The sequence below is a fragment of the Mizuhopecten yessoensis genome, unplaced genomic scaffold, assembly GCF_002113885.1.
Source record: "Mizuhopecten yessoensis strain PY_sf001 unplaced genomic scaffold, ASM211388v2 scaffold7513, whole genome shotgun sequence".
Lineage (NCBI taxonomy): Eukaryota > Metazoa > Mollusca > Bivalvia > Pectinida > Pectinidae > Mizuhopecten > Mizuhopecten yessoensis.
In genome coordinates this window covers 21020-33253 of record NW_018407085.1, presented here as the reverse complement: position 1 = coordinate 33253, position 12234 = coordinate 21020, and the positions used below count along the sequence as shown (strand labels likewise).

Genomic DNA, 12234 nt, shown 5'->3' with positions numbered 1-12234 from the left:
CCAATGTCGGTGACAAACATGACGAACTAGCTATTTTAAGTATGAATATAGGAAAGTCATCTCGATTCCGCAATTATTACCGAGTGTTGTCACCCACGATGTCTGGTAAAAGGGATGATGAATGGCTAGATTATTTTTCAGTATCTATAAAGTATTTTATATCTTCTATGCTTGTCTCAAAATTTGACAAATCGATAGGTGCGTACAACAAGAGTCATGTTCTGATTCCAACCGCCTCTCTTTCAGTCTTTCACAATTTTACTAATAAAAAAAACATTGTGCCAACATCCCATAATTCATAGATTTAATTAGACATTGATCAAATGAATGATTGATAGATTTTATTTTTTTCATAAAACATTCATCTCAATTATTACATTAAACATATTTTCACAATTTCCATTTGAATGAGGTCAACACCTAAATAGCTATGAAGATCAGTTAATTAATAAACACGTTTTTAGCCAATGCGTTCTTCCTTCATCCTAGCTCTTCGTAAGTCTGTGTTAAAGAATGAAGAGTAAAGCGGACATCATATGTCATGCAAAATTGACACAGCCATCTGGACTTGTTTGATGAGGGTCCGAGGCAAGTTATAACCGGAACATGGACTTAAACCATACAAACCAACCAACAATCACACGGGTGTTTAATGATTTTGTTTAAACTACGACAAAAGTAATAAAGTATCACTTGTGAATACCATATCGAGTACATATGCATTATCATTAAGAACATCGCCTCGAGTATCAAACCACATTGAGGGAACTCGAAATCAACGTTACTTACATGTATCTTAAAATCGAAATATCCAATTTGTTAAAAGGTTGAGGTAAACTGTTTGTGATATATTCCAAAATCCGCTTGTGTTAAATTTTGATACATAAATCAAAACCATGGGCTAAATACAATCAACCACTCTTAAGAAATCACAAAATACCACATACTTAAACCTACCATTTTCATACAAATGTTGCGATAAGTTTCAGTAAAATGATTAGACTGGGCATAAAACTAGATCGATGTCAATAAAAAGGGTACTTATGTAAATAAATGTTATATTTATGAACTTCGAAAAAGAAAATTTTACCAACTGTAAATAGTTATGATATGAGTATATCGTTACAAGAAATGCTATCCAACATTTCCACTCAAATTCTAATATAAACAAAAGCGTAAATGTTGACGAGTTTTATACTATGCATCCCTGTAAATAGTGGTTTTTTACAAGAATTATAGGATTTGTATCTACCGTCTACAATACCCCTAATTAGATTATGGTTTCTACAGATCTCAAATCGCACAACGTTACATGAGGGGCGTATGGTGTGTGCACGGTGTGCTCACGGCGAAAAGCTGCGATAATAGATTGCGCACAACAGTGCAATGTGCAATAACTTCGCACAGATCGTAGCTGATATCTATTTAGAACTGGCTGGTGAATAAATTTTCTGCATAAAGCTTAACAGACATGATTAGCAAAGGGAAGATGCAATTGTGTTTTGATAACTGTTCTACCACCGATCAACTCTAATCGGCAAAAAGCTCGATTTAATCCACTTCGTGCTGCTTCTGTATCTGACAGCGCAAACCCAGAATTGATAGCTTTACAATCTTTGTAATAATGTGTAACATGCATTGCAGAGTTAGGTAATATGCAAATTATACCGAACGGAAATTAAACACGTATATGGTGTACATGTGTTTTCACACGAGTCTTCCGGAAAGAATTCATTCCGGAATATTGATCAACTGAGCTTACCATATAGCAAGTATGTGAACGTCTATCCTCCTAAAGGGCAACCGACTGTATAGTAACCAAATCACCGTTTAAATCACCAAGATGACAACATTTTGTGTGATGTCCATTGTTAGATCTATAGACTAGTTGTGCTGTATCAATTACAAAACTTGTATTTGACAAAATATTCCGTATTTATATCACTCTTTTCTTAGAATATTATAATGAATCTAAAAGACTTCAAGTAAGAGAATGCTCTTCTTGTTCTCATAAACAGTTCTAACTAAGTTCGTGTCGAAAAGAGGAATGAATGTTAAAATCGTCAACACACATTTTGCCGTCATGTTGTATTTCATTCAGACAAATGATGCTTAGACTAAGACCATAGGATGGCATACTTTCTCAGAAGTACGATGTCATACGTGTTAACAATATCTGCGACACAATCTAGCATGTGTTGAAAACTTCTCGTACCGTATAATTGTATATTTTCGTGGGGCCCAAATTTCGTGGTTTCCTCAAATTCGAATTCGTAGTTCACGAGTACCCAAACATACGGAAAATGGCTTGATGTCAAACCACTTCCTGGACTTATGAGTGATTTCACAGTCATCAAATAGAAAATCGAATGCTCACAAATTCGGTCTCTATATGACTTAACGTTTAAGACTTGAATGCCAATAACTATGAAGAAGTCTGTAAACAGAAACATTTTCAAAAATGTGTAAACATAAACAAAATATCTCTGTACGTACTCAAGTACATGGAAAATTGAACCAAGAAATACATAGAATAATCATAAGACATCTACCGTTAACCTGAGAATATGTATCTACACAATGTGACCCATGCGAAACAGGAATAAGAAATTGAGGTCTTAACAACACACACATTTATACATGTACATTCACCTAGGTTCATGTGATGTGTAAACAGCACACACACTAATACATTCACCTGGGTTCATGTGATGTGTAAACAACACACACACACTAATACATTCACCTAGGTGCATGTGATCTGTAAACAACATATACACTAATACATTCACCTAGGTGCATGTGATGTATAAACAACACACACACTAACACATTCACCTAGGTGCATGTGATGTGTAAACAACACACACACACTAATACATTCACCTAGGTTTATGTGATGTGTTAACAGCACACACACTAACACATTCACCTAGGTGCATGTGATGTATAAACAACACACACACACTAATACATTCACCTAGGTGCATGTGATGTGTAAACAACATATACACTAATACATTCACCTGGGTTCATGTGATGTGTAAACAACACACACACACTAATACATTCATCTAGGTGCATGTGATGTGTAAACAACACACACTAATACAATCACCAAGGTGCATATGCTGTGTGAACAACACACACACAAATACATTCACCTAGGTTCATGTGATGCATAAACAACACACACATTCATACATTCAAACTAGGAAATTTTAAATGTTACAAAAACATACTTTGATATGGTCGAACTGAAAACTATATCGCACATGTTTGATCGGATGCAAAACATAAATTGAGTCTATAGACAAGATGATTTACAACGTTGATTGAGTTGTTTCGTTTAGTGTGTGAATACGACGGCTTGACCACGAGTATTTGGTGTGTTATGAGCTAACATGGCCCATGCTATTTGTTGCAGTGCCCCGTCAAGGCCAAACAATAAAAAAGGACATTAAAAACACATTACACTGTTGAGAAAGTATTAACAAGAACATGAACTCAATTTGAAAACAATATTCGCTAGAAACGCTGCGTAAGTAAACAACTATCAAACTTCAGGTTTATCGATGCAAACGTAAAAGAATGTAAGTATTTACTGAACATATAACCATTTAGTCTGTTTTGGACTCCTCAGTGGTTGTAAAGGTCAAGAGAATGGACTTGATGTCGAAAGTATAACGAAACATTAGTTGAAATGCAGGCACAGGGCAAATGAGCCTTCACACACCTTTATTACTTTACAAATAAACAACTTTTGAACACAGCAGAAAATGCATCATTAAGCAAGTATTTATGTATACCGTACAAAATAACCCTGGTAAAATAAAGTTTACTGCAAATTCTATTGTCATGATGTATATTATATATAATACCAAGATAAAACATGAATAACATTCGGTGACTATTACAATTGCAACAATCACTCATCACACACGTTTTACGCATGCAAAATTATATTCAGGTAAATATTTCTTGAAAAATATTCTTCCCTGAAATTGACCTAAAACTGAAATGAAATTGACATGCATTGACACGAAGGCATTTTGTCTGTGTATATATAATACAGGGCCGCGGTGGCTAAGTGGTTAAGGCGTCTGACTTTCTGCTACCACTAGCCCTCCACCGCTGGGTCTCGGGTTCACGGCCTATGTTGGCAGTCGCCAGGTACTTGCCGTAGGTCGGTGTTTTTTCTTCGGGAACTCCGGCTTTTCTCTACCACTAAAACCTCGCATGTCCTTAAATGACCATAGATGTGACCTATATCCAATACATTGTTTCATACAGAACACGTACTGTCGGATCGATCCCCCGGAATCCAGGAAACTATTGTCGTTTGTTCTATTGAAAGCATTTTGATATGAATAGTCGGGCGTTTTAACATAATTTTGATGACTTGACACGTCAAGGGATTTTGAGAAAAAACACCATATACTGTTAAACAATCAAGTGACGTATTGATAATAAAAAAATGAGATTAACGTGGAGACCCTTGACAAGTACAAGGAGAATATGATCAGGTGTTGCGAAAGGAAATATTTCTTATAATTCATCGACGACACCCTCCATTTAAGTCTAAGTCAAATGCAAGTATCATAAAGTGATCCAATTCAAAAGCGAAGTGGTGACAACGAAAACAAAAAAAGCCTTACACTTAGCATAACCAATAACATCAAGCTCCATATGGCACAAGCGGTTAGTATATGCATATCCCCAAATGTGATTATGGTGACGACCAAAACCAAATATAGTCGGAGTCTTCACCACCTGCATCTCGCGAAACTTTGTATCAGCCATCGAAACGCAAATCGAAATAATTAGAGCAAGGTGCTGAATACCAAATCAAATGCGACATGTTAATACTGTGTGATGGAGCGCTGGGATATTGCTGTCAACAAGGGGGTACTTAGAACGTCACGATAACTGGGTCAGTGGGCTACTAAATAAAGCAAAGAAGTATCAGGGACTACTTAACATCTAGCTATATATAGGTGAGAGTGCCACTGATACTGAGTGGGGCGAGGAAAACAATCTTTCATCACTTTTTATAAATCGAAAAGGATCGGATACAACTTGGACAATACAAAAAAAAAATTAAAAAAAATGAATGATAGCGTTGAAGATGTTCACTATTCAATTCGCTATGATAATATTGGGAAGCTTTCTGTTAGCAATAACACTTTAAGACTATGCTAACTTTCATTTTGCATAGAAACCGCTTATTTATAAAATCTTAAATCACTTACCCTTTTAAGGATGATTGTAGATATGTCTTGTATTAAACTTTTTCATATATCGAGTTTTGGCAAAAGGACAATATGAGAAAAAAAAATCCAAAAGATAGTATGTCCGTGTGATTGTTTTTTTTTTGTTTTTTTTTTGATCGGTCAAACCAGACCAAGTTCATACAGTACCTTTCAAGTGTGCCATCAGGAATTTATGAATGTTTGTACAATTGATAAAATCTGGAGTGTAATTATGTAAGTTTCTTTTACCCTACCCCCATTATTTAAGTAAAAATAATACATTTTTTTAACCTTTTTTGACAGATTTAACGCTTGATATATAAATGTATTGGCATTCAACTTTTGTTTATATTAATTTGATGGAACGATTTTTTTTTTGTTTCTTCCTAAAACAGTAAAGAGATTAGGGGTCCGTGTGCTTATTGATTTTGTTATATTTTTTTATTTTCTCAAAAAACCGGTAAAAATAGTTCTGAGAGCAATGGGCAACTAGTGCTTTGATACATTTTTAAGTGCATGCTTAATTTTTAAATTGATCATAATTTATTATGATTAATAAAAACCCGCTATACTAGATCAAAACGAGATTTGAACCTTACACGTATTGATGATATTTCATTCTAGGGCTTTTAATATCAAGTAGAATGTAATACAAACCTTTCTTGGTATTTTGATTAAAGCGTTTAGGCAGAACATGACATTTTTACTGCGGTCTGGTACATAGTTACAGTACACTGTGTAGTATGCCTATTGTTAAGACGGTAATTCTGTCATCATCTTGGCACACATCTGTGATTTTTCTTCAGAACAAGACATATCGTTATTCATTCTACAGAGTAACAAGAGATAATCAAAGGGCTAAGTTCAGAATCTGAATTAGAGGAGAAGAATACAAGGAAGTTCCCTAGCTCATTCATTACCAGACAAAAGCGGCTTTATTGATGGAACAATTAGCACTGTAGTTAGTTAACCAGCAACCATTTCTACCAAATTCTGTCAAAGTCGCTTACGTAAACTGTGACCGGAATACCAGATTTAGGTCACTGACCATTCCATCGATGGCCAAGTTCGATGATATTATGTTCGTTTGTTAAGATTGTGCGCAATTATTTAACACCAAATTCGTATTGTAAAGTCTTGTTTATGTAAAGATACACAATCAGTGTAACGACGGCCAGACAGGGCTAGGAACGACCGAAACCCATTATTTTATACGATACGGTAATTAGAGCAAGGTCAAATCGGTACTTGTCGTTCCATTATCAGAAATTAGCGATAGGTTACGGCCCTACATTGTCACTGTGATGAACATAAAAGTAAAATACTGTAGACATAATCGGTCCGGTGAACCAATGAAATTAACAAACGAGAATGAGGATGATGTCATCTCCATCATGGCTTGATTGTAAATTGATTGTAATGTTGTTTCTCTTAATAATAGCTGCTAAATTATGGCTTTACGGAGAATATATATCGGTATGAAATTTCGAAGAGTGATTTAGAGTTTAATACTATGCGGAATTGTAGGGGTTTGATACATTAGAAACCAGCATTAGTGGAAATCAGACTTACTATCTATATAGAGAGCTCGCCGTGAGATATATCTCCAATGTGCAAGTCTACCACCACTTCTGCGACGTACGAGGGAGTCTGGGGAATGTCCTGTCAGTTCCACCATGTCAAACTCCATTTGCCTTAAGTACGGGAGACAGCCTAACCACAGTCTAGCAACGAACATGCTTCAATACAAACACCAAAGTGTAGTCATTTGGTATTTATCAAATATCACCAAAGAGTGCAGTAACTTCTATTATCAATGACATGTCATCAAGTGACCATAGTTTTACGGAAACCTATACTTTACAGAGACACGATGCGTGACAGATGGAGGCGGACAATCGGGCTACAATTTCCGCTAATAGAGAATTGCACTGCTATATAAAATATGATTAAAAAGTCCGGATATCCGACGAAACAATAATCAACATATAGAGTCGATATGACGATGAAGCTATGGTATAATAAGTTGAAGGGACACGGGACGCTCTTTAAAGCGTTCGCAAAATCAAATGAAATACAAATGTTAATATACCGGAAAGTTTGAGAAATTTTATTGATAATGTTTTTTCCCCTAACGATGGGAGTAGAAAGAATGTAGTGTTGTTCACCAAATGAGTTCGATTTCCTTTCGTGTTTCCCCGATATCGTATTTGAAGATTTGAGAGATAATTTCCGACATTCAAGCGTTAATAACCAGTGTGGGTCATTTGATGATATTAAATTTGAATAAAAGTGAATCTAATAATATGTTTTACAATTATTATAATAAATGCGAAGTATTATTAGTCTCATTTTCAAAACTCAAGATTTATGTTTAGCAATGAGGCGTATGTATCCTTTGTATACTGAAAAGCGTTTCTGTATTGGCTGTAACATGTTTGTCAATTCGTTAATTATAAGTAAGTTATAATTACTGCTTTTCTCTAAAATTGTCGAATCCGCCCACCTGCGGTCAGTACCTAGCGACTGCCCAACGTAGGCCCGGAACCCTCTACCCAGTGGTGGAGAGCTAGGCATCATAGCTAGGTCAAGCCAATAGCCAATACCCTTTCCTGCCCTATCGGAGAAGCAAACTACGGCTGTATTCGTGAAATGCAAGTGCGTTATCCACTGAGCCACCAGACCACCAAATGAAGTTCTCGGTGTTGCTGTTTTGTGAAGCTGACAAAACCGATTGCCGCCCATATCAACAAAATGCTTCGCTAAGTCTTGTCTAATTCCAGTCATGTTTTATTAAGGTTGAAACATGTTCACACTGCATAATCAAAACACTATTGCTATTTTACATTAACATCGCAGTCATGTCTCTGTTGCATTGTATTTTTACATTTTTGCTTGCGATTTGATGAAATTTATTTGATTATTAAAATAAATATTGGTGTAATCAACTTTTTTTATCGTATTTATAATCATATGATTTATTAGAACATGAAGAATGTAATTATGAATTAAATATGTTGAGATAATGCAATGCCGGTTTCCGTTTTTCTGCAGAATATTATTTGGTTAAGATTTTAAATGAACAAACGTTCATCGTAAGCTTTGTTGTGTGTGTATGTCGTATTCAAATACGTATATATTCCGTCTTTGCAAATTGCAGAGTTATCTTCTCTTGGGAGCAGTACCTGATTGTTACGTCACTTGTTTGTGAGAGTAACGTCATCAATTTTTGAGAAAACGACGTTATTTTCTCACACAGACCAATGACGTAGCAATCAATACCTGCTCCCAAGAGAAGATAACTCTGCAATACGCAAAGACGGAATAGACAATGTGAGTCAACCAGCCAACATGCTCTTATTCCTGTGTAACGCCAATGAAATGATTGTAAACTATTTTCGAGCATACTTTGTGAAAAATACGGCAAAAAGGATTCTTATTTGAAAGTCCCCTTTTCAGTTCAATGACAAGCTTTTTCCAGACTTGGAATTCCCATGGTAACAAACGGGGCCCCTACATACAAGATTTGTTGCAGAATTTTTCGGATTGGTTATAACAAACCAGTCATATCGATGTGTTGTTTTTATACTAGTAAGAAATGTATTAACCCCGTTTGTCGTCTATAACTACTTTCCTGAATTACATACTCTTCTTCATCAGCTTCTTACTTTGATCTACACTGATAACATGACCAGCAGGACCAACTAACCATTTATAACTCTTCAGTATAACCAAAGGTCTATAGAACGTTTATTGATATCTGAAGTGTTATGAAACATATACCGCGAACATTGAAGCTTAAAATCAAACCATCTATAACGTAACAGATTTAAAACTACAACAAATAACTGATAACAAAGCCATCCCGTGAAAAAATACATTGTACGAGAGAAAAGTGATCCCCTTCCCCCGCCATTTCGACCGTCACCTATTTATTATTTATTACACTGAGTTATAACAGTATAACATAGTATTCGTATAATACAAACAGTCCCCGTTGACAGTCAAGAATCTCTGTTGGAATGTGACCGTTTGTTTCGCGACGTCCCTTCATCTCCATCACTATCACACTCAAAGGTCAAACGAATAATATAATGTTATGTGGTGGTAATTTCCATGTGAATGTAAATATGCAAGTTGTGCTAGACAATGTTTGGAGAATGTGTCGCAGCTGTGCTATTAGGTTTATCAAACTGACGTTTTCTTGTTTAAAACCGAGATACTGTAATACTGCTTTGACAAAATGTCTCAACTTACTGGATAAATGCTAACATACCAGTCTAAAACGACGTCTGGAGAGACCGGATGTCGGACTCGCCGTAGCTAGAAATGCTAATTATACTTCAATCATTCCTGTCTCTGTAGTGTGATTTACATATACACTTTATATCTAGTGGTAACAAATCAATTCTCTCGCCAGTAATTCGTACAAAACCCCCAATACTCAGAGGTGGTTAGTGACGTATCAATTTCCCGCAACATATTAGTTCCTTACTAATGGACACATTTTAACAAGAATCCCGTGAATTGCATAATAATGATTTGTCCATCAACAATTAATGCAATATCTGTGCCACAAACACATAGTGATTAGTGTCAATGAAACAAGCACATTAATTCGTCCTAATTGCACGTCAACATCAAATTATCCCACAACACATTAATCATAGACTTTCATTACATATACTTAATGTAGTACGTATATTATATCAATTGTCGCGACACAAAAACCCTCCATTAGAATGTTTTACAGGTATTTTTAAAAGGTTGCTACGAACATAGCCCCCTTAGGGTGCCGCTCCCCCCTTCTTGGTGCCTCCATTGTTTTGAGGTTTTTGATTGGCTAACATCCCAAGCTACAACCTGATTGGCTGTAGGCCTCTTTCTTCATCTTTAAGAAAAAAAATAACGGCGCCATTTTGTTGCAGCAGCTGTTTAAAATGTTATACCAAATTTACCTTATTGACAAACCCACCCTCACATGCCACCCTTTTTATTATTGTTTATTTTGTGATTTATATATATATGTCTTGGTGTGGGGCGTAATTCTTTCGAATCCCCCACCTAAGGATGTAAACTGACAGTAAACATCATTTTCATAGTTTGTGTCATGATGTTATTATAACAAATTGTCATCTTATGATGGCCTTATTCAATTCTATATTTGCGTTGAGGTATATGTGGGGTAGGCATACAAACCTTTATTTTGTCCCCATTCTAGTCGTTGTAATAATTTTAAAAAAACGGTATTTTTTTGTCATGTTTTTGTTTCGTTTCGTTTTTAAATGATGTTTTATACTTTCAAAACTATCTACAATGTAAGCCGCTCTTGGTTTGGAACAAATAAGCGGAAGCAGATTATAGCAATATATAGAAACCGCTCTTTTGGAGCGAAGAAACTGATATGTTTCTGATGTGAACAAAGAGTCGTGGATTGCCCGTGGTATGTACTTGCTATGCAAGGACACGTGTTCAACTTGCAATTAAATTATTTAAAACAATAGGTGACGACATCATTGTGTGTTCATTTTTATAAGTCTGATAATATCAAAATGTATAACAAGATTCATGGAATCTGGTCTCGACACAAATACATTTAATTTTAATAAACATGCAACGGCAACGGCTGGTAAATTAAAGTAAACCATGCTTTATTCTTTCGTTCCTGAGCGTGTCGGAAACGTCAGTTTAACGCAACTACAATGCAGATACTGATTGATGATAAGACGATACTTAACCACCTAGAAATAAATCATGTTCTGATATATACTGATGTGTTGTATAGCAAACAGGGATCAGGAACATGCAATGAGATCGCTTGAATGAATGAATCGCCGTTTCAAAAATGCATCAACCTCTTTGGTTTAAAGAATAAGCAAATCCTTGAGCAGACTCTTGTGCGTCGTAGTGGGTTAACTATAATTTACATGTGGTTACCATTCTACCAACCAAGTCTTGCATTTTAGTTAGTATAGATATCCAGGGATATGATAACTTAGCGACAATTCGGGGGTCATGCAAGTTTTTAATAATACAATTATGTAACTCTGCGGTATATGAGTATTTTCTTTGTTTAGTATACATATTTGATTCTAAGCATGAAACATAAAATACACAAATACTCCATCAGATTTTGTAAACGTACATAATATATATTAAGTAACTTTATTTAAGCTTATTTCGCACACTATATATTGTGCTGAATTATGATCACACCAACTGGAGTTTCAGTATTCCGTTTTCTATTACATCTTTTGGGTGAGCGCCAATTCACCAATGCGCTGATCTGTTGATATTCGAAAATAATTTTACATTTCATAACAATGAAGTACGTTACAGTATATTTATAGTTACCTATAGTACTCAACGGGTACTTACCTCTCTAAGCTCATGGCAGTAAGCGTGGTGACGGAGCAGATAGCCGAGACATTCTGGACGTAGTGAACGCCCTTACACATGACCTCACCAAGACGCCACGTGAAAGTGAAGAACCCCGCAAACTGTGGAAGGGGAAACGCAGATGTACAATATAATAAGTTATAGTCGGCATTCAACATACCGGTATGGAAACACAAATACATGATATGAAACAAACTTAATTACGTGTTTTATGTATACATACACGTTTATTACTCTGTCACTTGGGTGATAATCATATTCCTGACTTTAATAACGCCACTTTTTTACATAATGCATGACATTATTAACTCTTCGTCATGTAAACTTCGCGTGATGTTATAAATATAGTATGTTCAACACTTTATAACATCAGATATATATATAAATATATGTATTGTCAATGTCACATACTATGGCTTTTATCATATACCTACACATTTATGAACAGCATAAATGGCATTTTGCTACTCGTAACGTAAAAGATACATCTAGATGACTACCCTTGGAGAGATACTTAAAGGAAGGAGTAGCTGTAAAATTGAATATACCAGATTACCAGTCACGTGACCAGAAGGCTTCGCGA

The 12234-nt window shown here is 35.6% G+C and overlaps 1 protein-coding gene across 1 annotated transcript in view; it reads right to left on the bottom strand.

Annotated features, from left to right (window-relative positions):
* The window catches only part of LOC110453817 (orexin receptor type 2-like), a gene marked incomplete at its 5' end in the record, with an annotated part of 53342 nt that extends 41590 nt beyond the window's left edge, over positions 1-11752 (bottom strand). Inside the window, one exon of the mRNA XM_021502986.1 lies at positions 11631-11752. Coding sequence (XP_021358661.1) covers positions 11631-11752 — 122 coding nt within the window. The remainder of the gene's footprint in view (positions 1-11630) is intronic.
* Positions 11753-12234: the final 482 nt, after the last annotated feature.